The sequence below is a fragment of the Ischnura elegans genome, chromosome 10 (genome assembly GCF_921293095.1).
Source record: "Ischnura elegans chromosome 10, ioIscEleg1.1, whole genome shotgun sequence".
Lineage (NCBI taxonomy): Eukaryota > Metazoa > Arthropoda > Insecta > Odonata > Coenagrionidae > Ischnura > Ischnura elegans.
Genome location: NC_060255.1, coordinates 90,932,044 through 90,957,409, shown reverse-complemented (window position 1 = coordinate 90,957,409; position 25,366 = coordinate 90,932,044). Strand labels below are relative to the sequence as shown.

General features: G+C 37.8%; 1 protein-coding gene across 2 annotated transcripts; it reads left to right on the top strand.

The window, feature by feature from the left end:
- The first annotated feature begins 2 nt into the window (after positions 1 to 2).
- LOC124166609 (cofilin/actin-depolymerizing factor homolog) lies at positions 3 to 25,366 on the top strand. Of its 2 annotated transcripts, XM_046544204.1 has the most exons (6): positions 75 to 180; positions 1,987 to 2,099; positions 15,085 to 15,208; positions 18,508 to 18,626; positions 20,205 to 20,336; positions 22,170 to 25,366. In XM_046544204.1, the coding sequence occupies exons 2-6, from the start codon at positions 2,094 to 2,096 to the stop codon at positions 22,236 to 22,238; spliced, it is 450 nt and encodes a 149-aa protein (XP_046400160.1). In that variant the 5' UTR covers positions 75 to 180; positions 1,987 to 2,093; the 3' UTR covers positions 22,239 to 25,366. The 2 variants fall into 2 exon arrangements, with proteins under 2 accessions (XP_046400161.1, XP_046400160.1); XM_046544205.1 differs by lacking the exon at positions 1,987 to 2,099 and having other exon boundaries at positions 3 to 180.

Sequence of the window (25,366 nt, the reverse complement as noted above, 5' to 3'; positions counted from 1 at the left end):
CTGAGTTTCGACCAATAGCTGAGTACGTTACATCATGCTTCAGCTGTGCGCATTAATACAAAAATCTCCGTTTCCCCCCTTCACAGTAGTGAAACACCCTACTCACCGCAGGAATAAGTGCTGTTTGTGAAGGAAAGTGGTGTAAGGAATACAACAAAGGCACTAAGCTCAGGGGATATGGTCAGTGAAACTCTTTTATCTTTCACCTATTAACTCTTCTTGTTATTTTTTTCATTCTGATAAAATTTATATTGGTTAATTTGAGTGTTTTGTGATCCCTCCGGCGATGAACGTTGCCGGCAGCCGCCATTTTATCAAACCTTATAAATTGTGCCAAATGTAAACATGAATTTTGATTATTATTAAGAGTATTAGACAACCTCAACTGCCTCAGTGCATCGTCATCGGTCACATGGAGTGGCAGTGATTGGAGAACGTGTATTAGTTGTGGTTAACTTATGTACTACCGAATGTTCATAAGTATCCGGTTTCCTCGTATTAAGTGGTTATGATGATCCGCAGTCCTATTAAGAAGTGCTGTGGTCACGTTTTGGCTCATTTCACGTACCCTTAGTGCCTCCCACGTTTGGAAGTGCCTTATTCATCAAGACAACCGAATCCGGCATTGGATGCTGTATGTTGTTTTCATCAGTGTACACCCGTCAGTATATCTACTATCGTTATAGCATTGTGTTAAAGAGTTGGAGATGTGATGTATCTGAGTAATGGTTATTTAATCTCAATATTTGATGTCCTCGTCAGGTGACTTCGCAAATGTGAGCAGGGGTGGGGCAGGCAGGATATGACGTCATATTAGGCACCCTCGATGGAGTTTAAAACTGCAACTTTCCACCAACTGTCGGTGTTCTAAACGGAGCTTTCATTGTGCTTTATTTTAGTTTAATTTCGCCTGTAGAATCTTGCTTTCTTGTTCATTCTTTATTGAGTCGATCCAGTATTTAATATTTTCTCGCTAAATTCCAGCATAAGTTCTTGCTTTTTGTTACAGGTATTCGGTTCATTATGAGTTAACTTATCCCTTATTTGCGTTTAATCATCCGTGTTTATTTCAATTTGTCACGTTGGGAGTTGCTCTTTATTAATAAAGTTGGCGGAGTAACGTCATCGTGTGCGGCGAGAGAGTCAAGATGCTGGGCGTATATTTCGTGTGACAGGCCACGTATTTCAGCGATTATTTGCTGTCAGGGTGGCATGATGCTTTCGCTTCCCTCAATATTTGCAAGCCACGTAGTCTACAATTTTCATGTCGGAGGAACTGGGAACAGCGATGTGGCGTTGAATCAACCGACGCTTTAATTTCGCGCAGTCAATCGGAGTTTGCGACCAAAGGCTGTGCCGTTTAGATCAATACGGCGTCCAACACGGACTTGCCGATTAATTTTGCTATTGCTTGTAATTGCTACAGTGTTTTCAAGTTTAATCGTTTGAAAGCATTTGGTTCCTTGAATGGTTGTATAGGGTCGGCGTTTTTGTAGGGAGTGGACTGTACCAAAATAGCATTAGGTGGTCTCCCAACTCGCGTCACTTTCCCCGTCCCACGGAATACGCTATAAGCGCTCCCGTCTAGAATGACTGCCCGCATTGCCTATATGGCGGACTTGCTTGCGGCATCATCATGCTTCGACATTAATGGAATTAAGCACATTTTCGCAGCCTGTGGCGTTTTCCTCTCTTGGCTAGACATTTTTGCGGCGACAGTTAAAATATTATCTGTGGCTTATTTAGTACGCGTTCGGCATTGCTTTGTAACTGCACCCTTCTATGGCTCAGCAGCCTAGTTACGCCCTAGTTCTCAAAAGGGCAAATGCCATAGTTAATTCTCCGATTTTCAATTTTTTTAAAGAATCTACCTATCATTCCCAGTACACGGTGCCATATGGCTTAACGAAATATTTTTTGGCACACTGTTTGAGTAACCGTAAATAAGTGTCTTTTCGTATACATTTCGGTTGATTTTCCTTGCAGCTGGCGGCAAATGTGTGGACGACTCGTTTTATATGATGAAGTTTGGATGCGTGCCACTTGAGGATAGAACCGCTTCTTTTATAAGCTTCTTCGAAACGCATTGAGCAATGCCGGTAACTGGCAAAAAAATGCATGGTTTGTTTTTGTTTGATTTCCGTGCTCCGTTTTATCCCCATGTAAATTTTTATTTAGGTAGATTGTGTGTACTCATAACTTTTCGTTAAGTGTCATTAGCTCGTCCGGAAAACTTTGTGGGAATGAGGCACGGGTTTGGAGTCGATAATTGGCCTTTGCTCGTTCGCTTACCCGAGTTGACCACATTTTTAATTAATTTCCCCAATTGAGGTACCCTATTGAAGAGGCATGCTTTACATTATGGCATGTAATTTTGGGTGTAATAAAGTAAGGGTTGTTGACTCCGAGGCATGGTCCACGCGCATGCTCCGACCGGCTGCCCCCCACCAAATAACGCTTTCGTCGACGAATAGGAGGGGGTGGTGAGTGAGCGTATTTCAATGAGCCGGGTGTGTTTGTGTGTGTATGTTAGGAGTGAAAGTGACTGGGGGTTTTCTCGCTCCTTTGACTATATTTGGTAATGCCTTGTCTGCCATAATGCGGTGTCAAGGTGGTCGTAAAAACCAGAGGCTGAGCAGACGTAGAATCCTAGCCCTATAAATGCTTTCTTGTTCTTGATATGAGTGATGGATCCGCGTTCGTTAATTCTTTCCATCGAGATTAGATTTCTTCATCTCACTGTACAACTTGAGTGCGATCTTGCGATATAATTATTGGGAAAGTGCTCAAAACTCGCGTTGATGAATCACCGATGGCAATTTCCACCATGGGGTGAGAGCTATAAGTCACGCAGCTGTGAATTCATGCCCCCTGAAGAATTCAATGCTAATGTTCGTCTGGGACGCGTCAGACATTCTAAGTAAGGACGTTGTCGCTGTTGCATTCCATTATAATAGCTTATTATGTCGATTCCGGGGTATTTCGAGTATAGGTGTCTATCTAAGGTGCAGAGGCATGTATTACCCCCATTAAGTATTCATGGTGTCCGGCTTGGCAGCTACCCCGAAATCATCGTGTGGGTAGGTTTAAAATGACTCGAGTAATCGGGAAGATGGGCCTAGGCGTCGCCTCATCTCCGATAGATTCTATTTATTCATTCATGACTGTGGAAACAGTTTTCGGCGTCGTCTAGTGTTGTTCTTCAAGTTTGTCAACTTGGAGTAAAACTGGAGTTTGAAGTGTATTATTAAATTACATAATATTAACTGTAAAACTTAATTAATGAAGTACATAATTAACATTTGTTATAATGATTATTTATTATCATCGGCTAACGCGTTAGCTGGTTTTACGTTCTCATCAATCTCAAGAACGTTCACTAAGATGCCGTTTTGGCGGTATAATTTACCCTATATCCTCAACGCAAGTGGATATGCTTAGAAATACACTTGAGTGCAGCGGCCGCAAGGACCTTAGCGATATCATTTGTCATGTACTTATTCAGGTCTCTGGATTGTTTGGCGGAGGTTGTCTCCCCCGATATACACCATCTGTTTCACATTTGTTTTGAGAACCATGGTGGAGCACGTGCACTGTTAGCGTGACTTTAATCAAGTATGTACTAGGAGCTGCCGAATCAATATATTTTAACTTGATACAAACCAGTTCATTATAAACGAAATCCCATTACAATCACAACATCATAATTAAACGTTCAACCAGGAAGAATTGACTTAATAAAGTAAAAGCCACTGTTCAATTGGTTTATCAAGTAATTAATATAACATTTCTAAATACATCTACATAATACCCTGCGAGCCACCTCTAGGGTGTTTGGCAGGGGGGAAATACTCATTGGGCGTGATATTTCTAGTGACCTGTGCTCCTCTGACTCATTTCGTGAATGAGGGGCGTGGCTGCTGGAGTACACCTTTTTTGTTAGCATGAATGTATGATGAAAATCAGGCAAGTTCCTGTTACTATATAGATCTAGCGATGCCCTAATGGCCGCGAAGGTAATTGATATACTCCAGCGGCAGATGTAAGTCGTTACCGGCGCGTTCATACTATGTCGTCATAATTTCGGGTTTTGAGGAGTTAGCTATAATACTTGGAACATGTTAATCACATTTATTGCTCATGTCGAGTTCACGGCTTCGAGCTCGTTATCCCTCCGAGAGTCGCAATGGGTTGACGGCCCTCTCTTCGTGAGAAGGTAAATTGTGATGGCTAAATTACGATTTTTTTACGAGAATGTAATTAATGGAGGCTCCTAGCTTTTATCTCTTGATACTGTCGTATCTCCCAGCACTTCCGTACCGTCTAGTATTGGAAATTTAGGTGACACATCTCGAGAGATTGATTGCGGAAACGAAGGAAATCCATTTCTGTACAGATCAGTCTTATCATTTTACGAGTTTATTTAAATCTATAATTGCTCGCCTTAAATGCAATCGGGGTCCATTTATGCTATGCCCTGCTTGTCCCCTTTGAGTAGAAAATCAACTACACAACTCCACAATCGACTAATGCAAAGAATCGTGATTCTTTTGCGATCACATCGTTCCCGCGATTCGAGAAATTTACATCTCTAATTTTATTTCCACATTTTTATATTAATAATCGAAGTATCGTCTGGCAGAATGTTCTCGGCGATATCCGTAAATATTTCTTATCGTCTATGTTTAAAAGATCGAAGCGGCAATAAGGCAGTAGCGTGCTCACTTAAACTTTTTGGTGTCGTGAAAAATTTAGTTTCTATTGCCCTGATGAGGATTTTGGGGAAATAAAAGTTTGTTCACTATATTATATTCGCTTTCCCTTGCTTCAGAAGTGAGGGCTAAACCTTTATCGGATGGATTTTTGTGCATGTTTGAAATTCCCGCTTTTTCATAATTTTGATTAATACTAAAAATCATTTCAGACGACATGGCATTATCCTTTTGTAAATTTTGTTTTGCTTGCCCTGATTCATTCGTGAACGTGTTTTTTGATGTGGGGATGGATGCAAGTGGCTCTAGATTTACCTGAGTTGAACACAACCAATTATTCTGTCTGTTTCCTGTGTACTCGCTCACGTCGCAGGAAAATTCTCTCGCACTGGAATTCGGAGATTCGGTCATCGATAGCGCCAGCAAGTGACTCACTCCACAATGACTGTGCGGGTTCTCAGGAAAACGGCAGATAGAGCCTTGCATTAAGCCGGTTGCTGATAATAGTTGCTTTAAGCAGACACTTGCCTTTTTTTTAAACTGACTTATGTTACGCTGAATGTACTGTTCCCTAGTTTTTCCTCTAATTTTTTGCCTGCTCCAGCTTCATTGGAGTAGTATTAAGTGGCTTATGGACCTAAATATATACTTAATTCTGAAGTATGCCTAAGGAATTTAAGATTCTCTATTTTTCCTTCATTTAATCGATCGTAATATGTAACCCCCTGCCAAGCACCCTAGAGGTGGCTCGCGAGGTATTATGTAGATGTACTAGTATTCTTGATAGTAACGCTTAGTCATGCGTTTGTTCTCTAGTTTAATATTAAAACGGAACCAAGTAAAAAAAGTTCCCAACTTCAGCGTAAAAAATGTACAATTCAGAATCATTGTAGTAGCTATGTCTGTTTTCGCCCGCTAAGAAATTATATAAGCAGTCGTAATTCCCTAATTGAAAGAAATAAGCGGTACGGCTATAGATATACTTGATATTTACTTTTATAAAAAAAGGAAAGGTCGACTTTCCGGTCAACAGCTCTGATGGAGAAATATTAAATTGCATATAGTTGTGATTAAATAACCATGTCTGTGTTTAGACTTAATTACTTATATTTCCTCATTTCCTTAAGTTCATTAGCTGCGACTGGTAGGACGATTTTTCTTCAATGGTTACATGTGTTAAAGCCTCCGTCGTTTAAGAATTTTCGGAAGACGTCTAAGCACCCATGGGTTCGACTCGCTTATGAGCAAAGGTGCACTGTTCAAGCACTGGAGAGACGACCAAAAAGAAAGATGACCCCGTTCAATCGGCAGGCAGTTTCCTTACCGTAGATGGAGGTATGCCCTATCCAGTCGGAATGAAGTGCTCAACACAACCTCATTGCTCCGAATATCCCACTTCCCTTCAGCGGGCTGTAGAACTCGTTTCCCGTTGATTGATAATTCTTACTCCGAGCTGGAGCTGCTTTCATTTCTTTGATCGATGAGTCCTCTTCGGCATATGACAAATTATCACCTAATTTTTAATAGTATTCTACCAATTAAGGTAGGTTTCCATGGAGTATGCAAGAATTGATCTGGGAGCCTCCCTTTCCTTCCAGCACTGCCTTCTCTAACTCACAGTAAGGCCTACTCTCTTTCAATATATCTAAATTAGTGGTCGAATATTTTTTGACTTGATTTCCAGTCTATGGTCAGCGTAAGACCTCTGAAATCACTTCGTCGCCTTTTTCGGGAACTCTTATTAGCATCACCCCGCTCTGTGGCCATTGTGATATTTTTGTTTATCCCTCACCTCTCTGACATGCAAAGTTGTAATGTATACGCATTAAGAAATTCTAGTAGATACATCTGTTATAGTAATAATTGGTGAATTTATTTTGTTAGAATTTACTGGTTTTTTCCTTTAGAATGTTAAACTTGAAAATAATTTGTTAGACGATATTGTAATAGTTATGAACCAAGGACCCCTTTAGTTGGGGGACAATACGCATCCGTTTCGATAAGTAGTTGCCCCCGGTTTGCTCTTTTTTTCTCGTCGTTTGCTGCCATTTCTGTCTTAATTTTCAATGATTACTGGTGACTTTTGTTTTTGGATTGTAAAATTACGAACATCATGTGGTAAAGAATCCTGACAGCCTTCCTGCTTCTCTTACGCGTCAGTGCTATCGTGTTATCGCCTGGTAGCCATTAAATGTTAACTTCACCGCATCCTTGTTGGTTAGGCCGAGTTTATTTCCCGCAGTTTCCTTCCTTCCTTTCAGGCTTCAGACTACGTTCAGTGGTTTCTTTCTGCTCTTATTGACTAACAGCACATGCCAACCCATTGAATTTTGGTTAATCTGAGGTCTACTCAGCTAATGACCGAGCTGTCGTTGAGTGATTTATGAAATGAACTCTCAATTTTATAAATCACTGAAGAGGGTATGCAATAACATGTTGGTGCAGGAGTTTTCGTAAATTTGGAATTAAGCCTCGAAACTTATCATTTGACTGTGCTATCTAGTTCTTACTAAAGCAAATGAAGCGCGCCAGCCCAGACCTCCGGAAGTTGGTTCACTTAGGCGGCGGAGTTCCGTTACCGATATTCCTGATAGGCGTTCAAACATGACGCATATATGACCTCCACTCGTTCGCCTTTCTACCGTTCGCCGGTGCATGCCAACGGAGCAAAAGAATGCGGCCATTTCAAACCGCATTCGCTATTTATTAGCCCTCTTCTTCCTCTTTCGTTGGATTCAAATAGAAGTTGTCGCAGTAGAATTACGCTCTAGAAAATGTAGTCACCTGGAAAAATATATTGAGTATCCTGACCCGAGCATGGAGAAATGTATTTCGACTGAAGGATCCCGATTTCAAATCTTGAGTCAAGCATTCGGTCATCAGTAGGCGAATATCCCTGAAGTGCCCCTCACAAAATAACTTACCTCCTACCTTGTATGCGTGTCATTAGCTTAGTAAAGGTGAGCTATACCCTCACCTCCCCAAACCGATCTTCGTTTTGAAACACTGATTCAAGGTAGATCTGTGTGGTAAGTGGCCTGAATTTGGTTTTTAACATGGAAGGACATCATATACAAAGTTGATTTTTCGGAACAATGTAACCGAATATTTGAGTGGCGAAAAAGTTTGAATTGAGTAATGGGAGACCTTCGTAACTCGCCGTCCATGAAGTCTGTGATAGATCTCCATTTGGATGGCTAATCTTGCCACAAATGTCTTTGTAACCACAAGCCTACGTAACACTTGCCTGTGAGCCACTGGTACTCCAGCGTTATGAGGTCGTAGCGCGTTTAGTTCCACTTTTCCTAGTGAAGCATAAGTTAGTTGTCGTTTTGTCATGCTTTCCGTTACATATGAGATAATTGAACTTACGTAATGGTGTTTCGTCGACTATTTTCCTGAGCTAGCAAATCTTGTTGGAATTAGGGGATGTATCACGTATTCAGACACATTGTAATCAAGCCCCTTTTTACCCTACGCTTAAGGTTATTCGGCATTAGGATGCATGTTACCTAGCCTTGATTTAGCCTTTTTAAACGAAGCTCTTGAAATTCATGGGTTTTCATACACCAGCATAATATTCGAATACTCTCTCTACTTTTATACCTGTCAAAGGCCTGAATAACTTTTTGTAGCGGCGACTTACCAATGTGGTTCGTGCCTAAATTTGGACTTATTATGGCTGTGATGATGTAATAAAGAGGAAGATTTCGCTCGTATAAATGAAATTTCTCATTTGGAAGTTCATTAAGTATGACTTATCACTCCAAAATCAAATGGAAAGGGTAGAGAAAAGTTATTTTATATTCCAGTTAAAAATGCTTTCCCTCACTTGACGTTGAAAATGGTTCGTATATGCCGGGGAGGGATTTAGACGCTAAGTACTTTTTCGCTATTGGCTGTGAAATATAATGTATCTCGTGGAAAATAATTGTTTTTTGTCTACTTTTGTCGTCGCTTGTGGACTTGGCTTGGTTCAATGGTATTCCTTTCACCGCTTGTATTTAATGGATCTATTTGTGGATTGCTGCGCGTGTATTTCGCGAAGTATGTTATGATGAGTTACGGTTTCGGGAGTTCCTCCGTATTTTGCTCGTAATTGGGTTGTACTACAGTTAATTGACTTAGTGAGAATATTTTTCTGGCATGGTCCTGATTGAGTATCCTCAAACTCTTCGACTTTGATACGTCACGCCCGCCAAAATTTCCCGGCGAGGCCACATAACATTCGTAATGATTACGGCCCCATTTGCCCTAGTCGTAACGTTAAGTATTGGATTGAAATAGTGCCTTTGCATTAGCAATTTAAAAACGCGCTTGTCTCGGAGTGGACGCCGAATTAATTCCATTGTATTGAGTGTTTTTTCCCGCGTCAACGTAATTTCTCATGGAAATGAAGACATGTCTTGTGCGCGGAATTCTGTGAAGAGAATTTCTGCACTTAAACGTGTCGCGGTTTTTTTTATACAAGGCAACGTCTCGGGTGCCGTCGGTAAGGATACGGCTAGACACCCCGCTGCGTGTCGCTAACCCGCGGCGATGAAACTAGACGATCGGCCTTCTTTCATGTACTCGGCAAGCAGCTTCCTTGACGGAAGTCGAGGTCGTCCTTGATACGCAAGGTTGCCCTGTCGTACGCATCCAATGTTCTTAGTCATCTTTAGGCGAAAGATTCAAGTCGCCACCGGCTCATTATTTCGAAGTATTCATTCTCATATGCAAGACTCCTCTTATACGCTAGAAGCTTGTTTGCCACCTCGTTATCTTACTTTTTCGAAAAGGAAAGTGTTTTTCATTTTGAAATCATTGATTTTTTTATGTCATTTGCATTTTTTTCAAAATGCAATCTCGAGGGATGTATTTCCTTCAAATTTACCTAAATCACATTCTTAATTTAGCAATTCTTATCTCGTGGACTCCAGTGCTTTCTGCTTGTGAGTCATTGTTATATTAAATGAATTGATGATTGTTCATTTGAAGCCCTCCATTGTGAGCATCTTATAAATTGGTATATTATTATGTACTTTCATTTGTGTGAGCTGCACATGGCATGAGATGAATTATTCTGGAGTTTCCCATTAGATACGGCTGCAGAGGATCTGACCCAGCTGTAAACCTGTGAGGAAAATATCTTATTTGATCGCTGGGAAAGATCTTTATGAACACATCATTTGTGTGCGTTCAGTGCAATGCTATTACATTTTTATTATGGCTAAGCATAGTTAAGTTAACTATTTGTTGCTGTGCAACAGGTGTGAAATACTGATTTAATGCTAGGGGAAAGATGAACTCACCCTCCCCCCCCCCCCCCCAAGTCCCCATTGTGCTACAGACCATAGAGACCAGGCAGACCTTAGCATCAACGAACCACGTCAAAGTGTTCTACAATAACTGTGAACCCTCATTATTCCCATCTCGTACAGTAAGATCATTAAAATGGACGTCATGTAATATAGTTAATGAAGCTCTTGAAATATTCTTTTTAATGTATAAATTGATTATCGCTTGAACTCTTTCTTGAAAACTGAGAGCCACATACAATATTATACTCAGATTTGTTAAATCTTGACGTTAATGTGAAAAGTATAGGTATTAATCTTTGTAAAAGAGGGCCGAGACACTGCAAGAGTTACAGGATTAATTAGTGAAAATTTCTTTCATTGTTTCTTTATACATCCATTTCCTGTACTTATTCTGGCACTACTATTCTCTTTCCTTTTTGAAATTCTTTTACAAAAAGGGTGTTAAACCCACATGTTGCCCGCCGGTTAATTTCTTGAGGCCCCTAAAGGCTAAAGGAAATATAGAATTGTGGACCACAATATAATATATATCGAAACACTCGTCAAAGATGAAAAATATAAAAAATCACATTGATTGATTGAACTTTTTAACCAATCAAGATTATTGCACATTGAATTAAAAAAAATGTAATGTTAAAGTAACATGGAGCATTGTGGCCCTCCTGAAAATGTGAAATTGATTTTTGGCCTTTTCATTAAATCAATGTTGAAGACCCCTGTTGGGAAACTGGGTGGTTGGTGTTTTTTTTAATAAAGTTAGAAACACATGGGGAAAAGTGCAGGTATTAGTAAGGAATGAGTTAAATAAGTAATTAATTTAAAAAAATTCTTTAGCTAATTAAACTCATAAAAAATTTCTATGATTATGAATACTTTCCATTATTTTCTCATTAAGTAATTAATAAAGTAGACTGGGGAAATGAATGAAATGTCCTCAAGTGCCAATTTTTTACTCTCGTAAGGCCAAAATACTCGTGCAGATCCCTGTTTTGTACCTTGGTGTTACTATTTCGTTATGTCAATGTAAAAAATTGTTTCTTGATTTTGTAAAAAAAATTTGATAGTTTTTCGAGAAAAATAATCCATCCATTCAAATTTTATAAATCAAGTATTGCATAATGCTCAGTCATCTTTTAGGAAGATAGTCAATATATTGAAAAGTTGAAGTTCCCGAGAATAAGTTACCGGTGCTTCACTAATTTAGCAATGCAATTGTTACTTATCTTACACTTCAAGCTCTGAATCTCTCAAGCTCTTAAATTGGTTCATGGTAAGAAACCAAAATTGCTAACGGACAAAATTGGAAATAATGTATTCAAAGGAGCACTAAGGGTGCGATTGCAGTTCCCATGAATTAATGGCTGCTTTCGTGAAAAAAACAATGTGAAACTTTGGCTTTTGCAGTTTCATTAATATTAATTTTCGTGTGTTTGATAAAATTATAACCTCCATCACAGCAAAAATTTTCCCTCGTAATCCCTGATTCACTGATTATTTAAAGTAATTGTATATGGCAGATTAACTTGTTCTACTCAGCCTTTGCTTGCAGTGAAATCTTCATTTGCTACAAGTTTTCCTACTATCAATTCTTTCTGCAATCTTCTTGCCTGGACTCTTTAGATGAGTCTTTATCTCATTCTTTAATAGTTCATATCTACATACTACCCAGCAAACTGCCTCAATAGGCGTGTGTCAAGGGTAGGTAGGATACTAGTTGTTAACACATAAAAAGGAAATGCTCAATATGAGTTCTGCAAAACTTAAACCCTTTCCACTCAACTAGTTCATTCCCCTGTATTCATTTTTGGTCAATTTTTGTGTTGGAAGTATCCTGTGAAAAAGGATTTATGCTGAAATTGTCACAAGCCAGTATCAACCTGTGTTGGAACTCTTTTAATTGCTGAACTAAGTGACAGAGTAAGACTCAAAATTTTTCGAAATTATTGAGTTCAATTGTATTGATTGATGATGCATTTCTACGGCCTTTGTGTTAATGGTCTCTTACTTTTGTAAGTTTCTATTAACTATTCAGTCAGAATATCAGCATAGAGTAAGTCTTAAAAGTTGCAATTTGAGAAGTTATGGCCTTTGAAGAAGCTAGCAATGCCAGAATACTATAGCATGTGTCGGTAATAACCATAGCCTTGGATCACCTCAGCATACCTTTATATAGCTATATATGAAGAACTTATGTTGAGAAACACTTAGGATGGGAAAGAGCATTGAGAAGGTATAATACCAACTTGATTAAATAGTATTAGGTGCGCAACTAAGTTCCCACTGTTTGTTAACAGATGACTCTAGCAGTGATTGCAGGTCGATTTCGACTTATCGGAAACATCATGAACCAAGCTTAGACGTTTGATAAACAAACCGCTTCACAACAATGGTGAGTTTGTGTTGGCATCAAATCCTTATTGTTGCCTGAAAATGTCTGAGTTATTGCCAAGTGACCATCATTTGTGGGAAGAGTTGATTTTCTTCTTTAAATCGAATGAAACTGGTCGAAGCGCATCGAGGGCTCCAAAAAGTTTTTGGAGATGCTGTTATAAGTTAAAGAACGTGCCATCGCTTCAAAGACTGTCATTGTAACGTTGACGACATTCGGCATAAAGGAAGACAAAAGCTTTTGAAGACTCTGAAATGTAAGCATTGCTCTATGAAGATCCATGCCAAACTCAAGAAGAGCTTGCTTCAGCATTAGGAGTTATTCGCCTAGCCATTTCCAAGTGGTTGCATGTGATAGGAATGATTCAAAAGTAAGGGTTCCTTATGATTTGAAGCCAAGGGATGATGAGCTGTGTTTTGTCACCTATGAAAAACAGCTCCATCATCAAGAAAATGAGAAAGGTTTTCTTCATTGCATCATGACTAGTGATGAAAAATGGATTTATTACAGAAACTTAAAGAGAAGAAAGTCTTCGGGACTGCGTAGTCATAGCTCTATGTCATCGGCTCAGCCGATATTCACACTGCGAAGGTTATGCTGTGTGTTTATACCATTTTTCCGAACTGACGGCGGCTGGGTGGAAAAAGATGAGAAGCGCTGCCCCTTCCACCTCTCCGTTCCCCTCCATCCCCTTCCCTTTCCCCTCTGCCCGGCCGACCGGCGTTGCCATCCTTGGGAATAACGGTACTTTCGGGGGCGACAGAACGAGCGCTGTACGATCTCCAAAGATTCGGCTTGGCAACACTGCTAGCTGGAGAGCGATGTGCACTGCTCGGAGTTCGCAGAGAGACTGCGAGCTCTATCACACTTTCTCCTGTCGCTCTTCTGTGATTGGCTGGAAGAGTGGGTGGGTTTCGAGCACACTCGAGGTCAGCCGCCGTCAGTTCAGAAAAATGGTATAGTGGGACCAGGTCGGTATTATTTGCTATGAACTGTTGAAACGAAACAAAAGCATTACTGGGGAATGTAATGGACTCTAATTGATATGGTTGAGCTGAGTACCATGCGAAAAATGGCCACAATACGAGCAGAGGCATGACAAAGTGATTCCACAGCATGACAACGTGATTCCACAGCATGACAACGCTCGACCTCATGTTGCCAAACGCGGTAAAACCTATCTGGAAAAACTCAAATGGGAAGTCTTAAACCACCCGCTATATTTATCAGATTTTGTGCTGTCCGATTATCCCTTGTTCAGTTTGATAGCACATGGACAGGCTGATTAGCAGTTTCACTCACATGAAGACTTAAAAAAATGGCTTGATTAGTGGATAGCCTCATAAGGTGAACTCCTTTTCCTGTAACGGTATTCAAGCTCTGCTAGAAAGATTGGAAAAATTTGTAGCTAGCTATAGAAAACTTGAAAATAATTCATTTGTAGCTATTTAAAAAAATAAAGTTGTGATTTCATTAATAAAACGGCGAGAACTTAGTTGCACACCTAATAATATATTATTATAACTGTTGTTTTCAATCAGTTTCATCTACTAAATGTTTTTCTATTTGTAGTTGTGAAACTCATTTAATTTGAAACATAATTTTGACTTTATTAGTGTCTTGTTTTGGGCTAGTCAAGCCTCGTGATGGTTCCAGGTCTCAAGTATAAATATTTGATCGCCTGTTGCTATTTTATTTTGAACAATTTCTCTAACCTGTCTATACTCAAGGAATGTAGATTATTGCTACTCATTTTTATGGTCTTGAAAGATGTTCTTCAGTCTCGTTTAAGAATGGTGAAACAAATACTAGTATACCTATCTTCTTATGCTGATGGCCCAAGTATTTGATGAGTTATTACATTATTCACTTAAATCAGTCATGCAATTGTTGACACTGTTGGAATCAGTGGCATTTATAGTGTGATCTTGGTGAATGTGCAAGATTCTTTTTCTAATAAGAAGTTTTCTCCTCTTGGCATGCGGAGCATTTAATATTATGTGTACCTAGTAGGCAGTGGTGGTGGATACTAATCGATCACTGGTTCACTGAACTGGTATAGTGTAAGCATTGATTCAACACTCACTCATTTTTTAAGTTCTACTTCTCTGTACGGTAGTTCTTCGTGAGCTTTTCTGTAAATTCAAAAATTGCTCAAATTTAGACATCTATCATCTTTTAAACAATTTAGGTATGACCCTCATTAAAATGCTAGTGGCAAATTTTATGGATCAAACCACGTTTTTTTAATCACATGCCACTGCTGACATTGAGAGTGGTAGCTAGGCGATTCAAGTTTGCACCAATTTAGTGTTTCCTACAGTTAACCTTTTCAAGATTTCATTTGAAAAGTGTTTCATGTGTGACATTGAGGTTTGAGGAATGTTCATCCCGTCTGCTCTGTAACGAAATGAATTTAAACTCTGGTTTGCCTGGATGAAACTGTTTGATTGGTCCCACTGTATTTTGCATCTAGTTCTGTCACCCTATGACATTTGTCTTTTGGCATTTTACTCCTGAATTAATCTGCATTACACTGTTGTTGTATGTCTGCCAATTAAAGAACTGGTTATTTGTTGATTTTGTCCAAACCTTGTACCGTTGTAATTTACATTGTAACATATTTATAAAATAATTGTACTCTATGTATCGTAGCTAATACTTATAATTTTTTCCATAGGCTTCGGGAGTAACAGTGTCTGATGTGTGCAAGACCACATATGAAGAGATAAAGAAGGACAAGAAGCATCGATATGTGATATTCTTCATTAGGGATGAAAAACAGATTGATGTTGAAGTTATAGGTGAGATCAAAGATTCTTCCTATAGAACTTTTATTTGGCAGCCGTCGTTCGGGTGAAACATAGTGTTGTTGACTGTTGATGATAAAAATTATTTTTGTGGAGCCAGATGTAATTTCATAGGCTGTCTAAACAAGTGCATTGATCCATTTTCTAATTATGATGGTCAATTCTGTTATCTGCCTTATGATTTTCTAACTTTCAATTCTCGCAAATTGATGTGATATTTGTGTGGGGCATTGTTTCTTTGGTCATTGTCTTGTCATTGAAGTATTCAGTCTAAATATTGCATTGGTGTTGCATTTCAGAAGAGGAAATCATAATAAAACTGAAATTTGGGCACTTTGTTACAGGGTTTCTGGTGTCTCATTGCCTTTAAGCCTAATTTACCACTTCTTTAATGGAGATGGGTTGTTTGAACAAACATTTGAAAGAAACATGAGACTTGTATATAGTGATAATATATTGAAATTATTAGCCCTTTGATATCTCTCATTCATTGCACCAAAAGACCCCAATTTTGTATTGTGCGCTTACATATTATATATTTAGTCCATTTTAGTTGTGTTAGTTATTTTGTTATGGCATTTGTCGTCACTAAGCTTAGATTTAATCATTTAGAGCTAACTGTGGAATGTTTTACTTCGATTGTGTGCCCTTTATAAATATCTTTTGCAAGCTTAAACTTTGATTGTGTAAGTTTTATGGATTTTTTTTCATTTGCTGACTTATTGCCATAAAGTAGAAATTTGGATTGGGTTATTGAACTGCCCACTTCTTTAAAATTGATGAATGTCAGTATCGGGTAATTTCCTCGAGGCATCATTGCCGATATTTAGCAGTGCATTGAAGTGCAACTACCATCTGTAATTCTTGAAGAAACTTCATTACTTCAAAAATAGAGTCATGCAGCGGAGTTTAATGGAAAATTCTGTGCAGTGATTGAACCATTTGAATCCCTTGCCACTGGCAATGTCCTTATGTTTGGCTGACAAAAGTAAAATTGCGCATTAATTCTAAATTGCTAGAGATTTTGGCTCTTTGTTATTAGTTATGGTTGTTTACCCTTCGGATTCAAATGTATCTGCTGCCAATGCTCAGCTCGTAGTTCTGACCCCGTGTGCGTAGCTAAGAAAATGCTTCATATAGCCTTCTTTTGTACCTCATGAACTTGGGAGTGTAAGTAGTGAATCTTCCCATGTTACATTTACTTCTTGATGAAAAGTGTATAATTTTTAAAGTAATTTATCGGTTTTTTCTTTGATTTCTATGGAAGAAAATTACCAGTTTTTGTGAGAAGCAGGAAAAAATATTAAAGACTGTTGTTATCTAGTTAATATATAGAAACAAAATTTAATAAATGGTCAGTCTATAAAAAATAGAAATTCATCACCGAGATCTTTGTTGCTGACTCCTTTCACTCATTGCTGTTCCTCCAGATTTTGGTGTCTTTGGACTGTCTGTTGTCCTTATCAATTAAAGTTTTCAGAAAAATGACATCATGACAATATCTTTTCAATGCCCACAACATTTGAGGATTCCCTTCCAATTCTAGGCTACAATATTTCCTGGTGTTCTTCTGGAATGGAATAGATTTATTTTGGAAACCATATAAATACTCCACTATTTTTAGGTTATTTGTATTTTTTGTCAAGCAATTTTGGTATAATTCTTCCCTTCTATTTTTTTAACTAAACCATTTTGCATGTAGGGTTGGTACATCTGGCACTTGGTTAGTACCTTGGTTATTTAAAAAAAAACAATATGATACTGTAATGGAAGGTAAAGGTTTTATTATGATGTAAATTTTCATTTTCTGTCAAAGGTAGTATTTCATTTGTTTTTGTTCATGTTTCAAAAATTTCAGTTCAAGTTTGTTTGATTTGAGTGAGATCTTGCAATTGAACATTCAAATTTGGTAATTGGGGATTGTGTGCCAGACTGCCATACATAATGGTAACATTTTTTTGGAACTGCTTTCTCATCCCTCCAATTGTATACTCAAATTTACATCATTCAAGCTTTTCAAAATGGAACAAAAAGAAGCTGATGGCAATTATTAAGGTGTTCTCCAGCCTCAAAGTGTTGGCCTTGAGTTAAGTCATTAGAAAGGTTGAATAGTTTGTGCAGTGTGTCAAAATTTGTTACCCATGAGGGATATTAGGGCCATCAGGGAAAGGTCAGAGGACTTGAAATGGGAAAGGTCTGGGAAAATGTATTTAATGATTCATGAAGCAAAATACCACCACACTGTTGGCTGGCTGAGAGTTGGTGTGTCTATAGCATGACACAGGGCCGGCCTTAGGGTGGGGCGACCGCCCCGGGCCCCGCACTTTCGGGGGCCCTGCGTTCGTGAAAAAATAAATTAAAATGTACGATAGTTTTGAAAACGCAATTTCAACTATTACTGTATTGTTAAGTCCTTGCCAGACAAAAAATAATATTATGAAAAAGGAATAGTAATGCAGCAATTTTTATTGTGCAATTGCGTTTGTCAGTACAGTACTGTGTCGTGTGAGTGATAACGAGTGATAGAACTTGACATGAGTGAAAGCGGGCACGGCTAGGTAGTTGAAGGCGTAGTGTGGCGAGGGGAGGAGTGATGATTCATCGCAAAGTTTATTTTTATTGATTTATTACCATTTTGCCCGACATGTGAAATTAAAACTATCTTTTTTCATTTTACAGTAATTGATTTAGGCTTACAACTAATTAACTTTCATAATCTAACTTATAGAAATACGTACCTATTGAAAAATCGCGCTTTTTATGTTTATTTTACGCTATAATGTTATGAATAAATATAATAATAAATTTTATTTGTATTATACTATTTTGAACTCAAATGCGTGATGGTATCATAATGGCATAATTACGAAGTCTGAATTTGGGAGGGGAACACATGCTTAGCCAGTGAGTGGTAGGGATTCAAAATGCTCGAGTTTGTAGATGGGGTATAGAGTTTAATATTTTAAGTGAAGGGCCCCGCACTGAAGATTCGCCCCTAGCCCCGCACCTGCTAGGGTCGGCCCTGGCATGACATATAAAAATGTGGTCAATTTTTCCTCTGAACATATGTTAACATCCTTTAGAAATGAACAATTTTAAGTTATTTTTAAATATGCTTCTTTTTTCGTGGGCTTGTACAAAAATATTCTGTATTGATCGAAAGATAAGTGTGAATGAGTTTCTGGAAGATTTATGTCTGGGAAAAGTTTGGGAACAGTCTGGGAGATAAAATTTAGTAACCTTATAACCACCTTGTTGTGTAATCTGTTCCTTAATGTTTCTTCATTGAACAGGGGACAGAAATGCATCCTATGACCAATTCTTAGAAGACCTCCAGAAGGGTGGTACTGGTGAATGTCGATATGGCCTTTTTGACTTTGAGTACACTCATCAGTGTCAAGGAACATCCGAGGTAAGTTGAATTTCTTTGTGGATATCATTGTCTCTCTTGGAATTAAGGCATCAAAATTTTGGAATCCCTTAATATTTGTTATCTTAATTATGAAGCTACCAAAGCGTAAAAATCTTTTAAACCAAGTTGTCAACCTTAATAAGTTTGATGGCTTTTGTGCCTATTACAATCAGGCTCCATGAAACTGCTTCACCAAGTTTTTGGAGTGTTATGAGTGACATCTCATTGCACAGAATCAGGAGATAAGTTGCTGCGAACAGTAGCAGGAAGTTAATCGGCAGTTAGCCTAATTTGATTGCACTGTGGAACACATTTTGATAACATTTGGCTGAGTGAATTTGGTGAATGAAGCTAGACTTCATTTAAAGGCTAAAACTTCTAGCATAGTTGGTATCTTGCATTCATGACAATATGGGAGGAGGACTTAATCCATGAGTTGTGCAGTACTTGGTACTCCCCTTATTCATGAAATATTCCTCCCCACCTCCACTTATTTTGCGACAAATATCCAATAGCTCCTCATAATGTGATAAGAATGCAAGATATTTACTCTTCTCAAAGTTTTAGTTTATCTGATGACGTGAAAATATCATCAGAGCTGGTCACAATAATTATGTGGAAAGTTATTTTGGTTTGTCTTTCAACATATCATGATTCTTTATGTTTACTGCATAGTTTGTATGGCCTTCCATTTAGTAAGTATGACATGAATTATACTAGAATTTAAAGTGTCATATAAACATCATTAATGCGAAAAATCCACAGGGAAAAAATCATTCGCCTTGACTGGGATTCGAACCCGGATCCCTCGATTTTCCGGCCGAGTGCTTTAGCCAGTTAAGCTACCGAGGCGTCATTCTCCCCTGTGGAAATTTGTGGACTATACTGGACATGGTGGTATGGACTGCCGAACATCGAGGGATCCGGGTTCGAATCCCGGTCAAGGCGAATGATTTTTTCCCTGTGGATTTTTCGCACAATTGTGCATTGCGGGTGACTCCCGTAAAGTTATCACCGTGGCTAGTTCCGGTATACTTAAAACATCATTAATGTTCAGCATTTTCACTCTTGCAATTTCCCTGTGAATCAAGTCCACAAATTTCCACAAGGGAGAATGACGCCTCGGTAGCTTAACTGGCTAAAGCACTCGGCCGGAAATCGAGGGATCCGGGTTCGAATCCCGGTCAAGGCGAATGATTTTTTTCTCTGTGGATTTTTCGCACAGTATTTTCTAATGTTGGAAATAGAAAAAATGTTGTAGTTAAAATTGGCGAAGAAAAATTTTAATTCAATATAATAATGATATGGGTTTTTCTTAATGTATTGGGATAAAATTTTTAAATGAATATTTTAGCAGTAAATAAATAAAATTGTGTCTTTAATCAATTTGTCATCTGTTTAAAAAATCAATATTTTGTCGAAAACGTACTCTGAAATTACAGTTAAAGTATCTCTGAAAATATTTGAGTGCAAATTGGATACTGAATCACGGAGAGGCAATAAAAGAATTGGTAATAATGCTTTGTTTACTGGTATCAAGATTGAAAACTCTCCTAATTGGTTTTCACTTGTTTACAGGCTTCTAAGAAGCAGAAATTGTTCTTGATGTCCTGGTGCCCAGATACTGCCAAAGTTAAGAAGAAGATGCTTTACTCATCCAGCTTTGATGCCTTGAAGAAGTCATTGGTTGGTGTTCAGAAATATATACAGGTGGGTACCGACCTTATATTAGAAATTCCATGCTTTTATTTTAAACCTCTTGAATTTTCCAGCCTATGATGAAGTCATGAAGAAATACTGTCGATCTCTTGGGAAATTCTTTGTTCTATATAAAATAGTATTTTGCCTCTGAATTGTTTCGAATTCCAGGCCATAGTGTATATTTGAACCTGGAATTCTTCTCTTAATGTTAATTAGATTTTAAGGATGGACCCACACTTATATGAAGTGTCTCTGAAATGAACCTGGGGAATGATATGGAATTAAAAAATTTCCAATCGTAAAGTGCTTCTCAATTAGAATCCATGGAAGCAAGAGAAAAAAATGGAAAACTTTGGGCTTTCCTGTGCTGGAAGTAAATTTAGTATTCTTAGATTCAGTTTGGAGGTTAGAGTATCATCTCTTGCCCCACCTTACACCAAGGATTTTTTGTGGATTGTTGTTAGGCTTAACTGTGGATTTAAATCTAAGACACTTGGACCATTACCCAATGCTCGACCCACTGGGCCAACACACTGCACCATTATGTTTGGAACGAAGTAGTATTGGTATTGGTCTCTCTCAATTATATTAAAGTAAGGTTTAGTAAATTCACTTGTGGCAGTCTGGGGTGTGTCCGCTAATTACACTGCTAGATATCCTGCTATGGGCTTAAAGTTTGAAAAAAAGATTATCAGGTTACTTAACACCTAGTAAAAGCTGATGTTTTATGAAACTATTAAGTTTTTAATTTTTTTATCAATGTTATTTCCAGTATTTTTTGTCTTTGATGAATCATTGTTTAAAGTATGGGTGGGATGTTTTTAACAGCCTCTATTGGGGATAGTTGTTGGTGAAGTATTTGGATAAGCTTGTGAGTAGGGAGTATGAAGAATTGTGTGGGTATTTACACATATTTTGTTTGCCAATGCTTGGGAGAAATGACTTAAAAGAGATAGTTTGTGTGTAGTTTCCCTTACATTTCTTATTACATAGATTCTTATGACATTCAGTTGATGAGTAAAGATAGAATATGTGCTAGGGAAAAGTAATTCAGATCTCATTGATTTTACTAAGGGATTTGGTTGCAGTGTAAGGTTGAGTTACTGTGAAATACATAATTTAAATATTTATTTGTCAAGCATTTTTAATGGTCCTGCAGGTGGGGTGGGAACTTGAGATCTTAAACCTTGCTCTGTAAACTCAGTATGAAGTTTGCCTTGGTGGAAGGTGGGTTGGTATTGTAACTGGTTGCAAACAGGTTGCTGATTTACGAAAAATATTGGGGGGGCCAAACCAGTGATCTATCCCCGGAAAATTTTATAAGTAGTGAGTTTTAAGTTTTTAAAGCATTTTAGAAGAGCCATATGAACAACATTTGAACCTCGACTTAACTCGAATCTCGATATCTGTACACTCAGGGAAAATCGACAAGCCTGACATTTTTTCCTCACATTCATTATGAATTTTTGAGGGGGCTCGGGCCCCATGGAGTCGGCGCCACTGGTTACGAAGCTGAGTGCCATCAAGAAATTTGGGTCTGAATCCCTGCTGAGCCAAATGATATTTTCATTGCAAATATCACTTGGCTATTTAAATTGCTTGACTTGTAAATGGCTAAGATTTCCCATCCTCCTTGTTACCTTTGCTGCATTTCCATCTACAGTAATCGTGTAAGATTAACCTTGAATTTTGTAAAATTTCCCTGGAGAACCTGGAATTGTGAATGAATTTTTCTGCTTCGATTGGCTGGACTAATTTGCTGGATGGCAATGTAATCAACAGGTTGGCCCCTTGCGAGGACGCTAGTGCAAATTTTAATCAATTGTCGTGTTCTTCTTTCAGGCTACGGACTTGGCAGAAGCATCTCAAGAGGCGGTGGAAGAGAAGCTGAGAGCAACTGACCGACAGTAATTGGAAAGAGGGGCTTATAATAAAATTAACATTAAAGAAAGAAAAAAGCCAAAAAAAGTCCTGCTTCAGCCTTGATGCATCATAGTGTGTGTGTCATCTACTTGTCCAAGTTGGAACGGTGAGGAGCTGGGTGGGGGGCTCGAGTGAACAAAGAAAGAAACGAACTCCGCAGCATTCTCCCTCTTTATATTATCCCTCTCTCTCTCTCATACTCCACTGTGAAGAGGTGAAGCTGTGGAACGACTCAATTTTAAAGAAATACGAAAAAGTCAAGCCATCTAATCCTGCCTGGTAACGCCTCCCACCCCATGAAAGCACCCCCTGTTCGACTGGGAAGTGAATCGTGTTTTTCAGAAGTCTGATTATAGATGGCTATAATTGTTCAGGAGTTGAATTTCTTTGATTCTTGTGTCATAATGTAAAAGAGAGGCGGAAAATTTTTTTGCATTATCGATGATTGGATAGAATGCTCTGGTAAATCATTTTAAGAAATGTTTATTCATCCTGATGTGAAAATTTTTGTATTTTGTTCTGTAGAAGTATTGTCACAGGCTGGATATGTATTAAATTCATTTCTATGAAAGTATCCGAATTCTTCATCATATTTAAAACTTATGACTGTTAAAGAACCTTACTTTTCCGTATTCCATTGCTGAAATGATGTTTAAGCCTCTTATCAAGTATTTTATGCCTGCAGTTGTGGGATCTTTCCATTGGATTTCAGTATTCAGTTTCGTGCATGAATTACAAGATGGTGGATATGGAAATGAATGGATTGTGATTGTCTGATAAATTTATTATCGTAATGCACAAGAAGTGATTGAATCTTGGTTTGTTTGGCTGGAATCTACAAATCTACAATTTTTTTGTTTCCTCTCGAAATTGCATTGCTATAAATCCCTTAAGCTGTAATGAAATTTACTAACTTTTGAGGCCCTTATTTTAAAGTAAATACGTGCATTTTTCATTCATTATCATCTCTTAAGATTACGTACTTGTCATTATTGCAAAGTTGACTGGTCTTGTGTATGTGGTCTTATTGCCACTTTAATGCGTGAAAAGTGTGCTGCAAATATCTTGAGGGGTGCTTCATTGTGGTTAATTTTCCATGATTATAATTTAGAATATCTATTTTGGATTCCAGACCTGGAAGTTCATGCATGAGGAAACAAATATGAAAGGCCACATGTTATTTTATCTGTATATCCTGGCTATTTTTTAATGCTAACATTTTTGTTATGGAAAATGCCAGTCATTAAAAGCAATAGTCATGGACCAAGACAAGGAACGTACATATGATAGACGTTTCTTTCTACAATATCAGGAATGGATAACATTAAGTCCATGTCATAGAGTGGTGTCAAATCATTGGCTGAACGATCACGGTTGATGGAGGTATTTGAAAGGATTGATATTCTGTCAGTGCTCTCTCTCTCCAATTTTTAGATGCCCTGATTTCCAGTTTCAAAACATAACTTAAGCAGTTATTACTTTCAGCAAAGTATGAATTCAGGTATGAGGTTGTAAAAAATGTATAACATTTACGTTAGCCTGTCATTTTAGCCCTGGAATTGCGAGCATTCTCTAATATTTTGTTTTTGTAAGTGGGTTGGTGCCGTTATTTTTTATGAATTCAGTGAAGCTTAGATGAAGTTTGTGTTTCTGTTGGAAATGAGATTAATGTGATAGGAATAAGTATTTTTCTTTGAAACGCACAGTCAAAAGGATCTGTATTGGTTATTGCAGTTGTGTAGAAGTATTTACTGCGGTGGACTTAAACAGATGAATAATAACTTAAAATAAGAGCCAATAAGATGAGAGGATATTTTATCATTTTCATCCTAAATCCTTGTAAATGGCTTAAAAATAATATTGCTCAAAGTTGATCTTCCTTTCTCATATTCAGTGCATATTTATTGTGTTTTGCATTTAACTGTGTAAAAAAAAGAACATTCAAAACTTAGTAATGTATAAAGCATGAATTGTGTTCCCTTTTTGAAGTATTATCCTTGCAGCCCTGTGCTATGGTTTTATTTCTACTAAATGCCTTATAAAGTTTAATTTACAACAGAAATTCATAATTGAATGAGTGCTCCAAATTAAATTTTTTAGTGAAAATGTCTATTCATTTCATTAATAAGGAAGTGACAAGCAGTAGTGTTGGTTTGGAAATGTGTGAATATGATCTTATATTTGGTGGTATATAAAGATGCACAGACTAAAGGCATGGAGTTCTTATTCCTGGGAACTTAAATAGGATTATTATTTAACTGAAATATTCAAGAGACTTCATGCAGGGTCCCTTCAGTTAATGGTAGTTGCATTTCTTGAGTGATGCAGTTGGAATCTGTGTACATGGAATTTAGTGTGTTTATATCATCCTTTGTATTGCTTACCTAGTAATTGAGGAATCAATTGTCACATGAGCGAGAGGTGCTTGCAAATAGCGATCATTAGTAGTAAAATTAAATGTAGGATTTTTTGGACTTGAATCATGTAAACTATTCAATCCTGTTCTATGAGCGTGCAAGACTTTAAATTTCTTAGTAAGCGTTGGCCTTCAAGTATTTATTTTATATTTTTTGTTTAATCTCTCTGATTCTCTTTTAATTTATTCTATCTATTACCTTCATTATGCAATCTTTCATGTATTTAAGTTGTTCTCTCCCTTCTCAATTCTCTAATTTAATCTTTTCTTGTTGCCCTATTGTTTTTCTTTTATCGTTCTTCTACTTTAGCCTCCCATGTATCTTTGACTCAGCTTAACTTTTGTCATCACTACAAATACAATTTTATTATTTTGTCTACACTCGTAATTCATTCCCCTGGTTGTATAGGATCCAAATGAATGAAAAATTATCAGAAATCATGTCAGTTCTCAGATTGGGAGTCTTTAGTTCTCAAATCTTTTTATAGCCTACTTTTTTTTTGCTTGCTGTCGTTCTCTTTTCGTCATCGATACGATTTTTTTCTATTAATGAAAGGCTCTGTGACACTATAATGAACATGTTGTGATACTTCTTCGTTTGTGTTTCTCATTGTCCAGGTTCTTTTTTTCCAACTATCATTTATCTCCAGCCTACTGTAAACCATTGATTAATAAAATGCTAAATGCTGTGACTCCTGAA

Excerpts from the sequence above, each read along its gene's own strand:
- LOC124166609 (XM_046544204.1), top strand. Across the intron at positions 18,627-20,204 it reads AGTGTCAAGGAACATCCGAG|GCTTCTAAGAAGCAGAAATT; the intron begins GTAAGTTGAATT and ends ACTTGTTTACAG. Across the intron at positions 20,337-22,169 it reads GTGTTCAGAAATATATACAG|GCTACGGACTTGGCAGAAGC; the intron begins GTGGGTACCGAC and ends TTCTTCTTTCAG.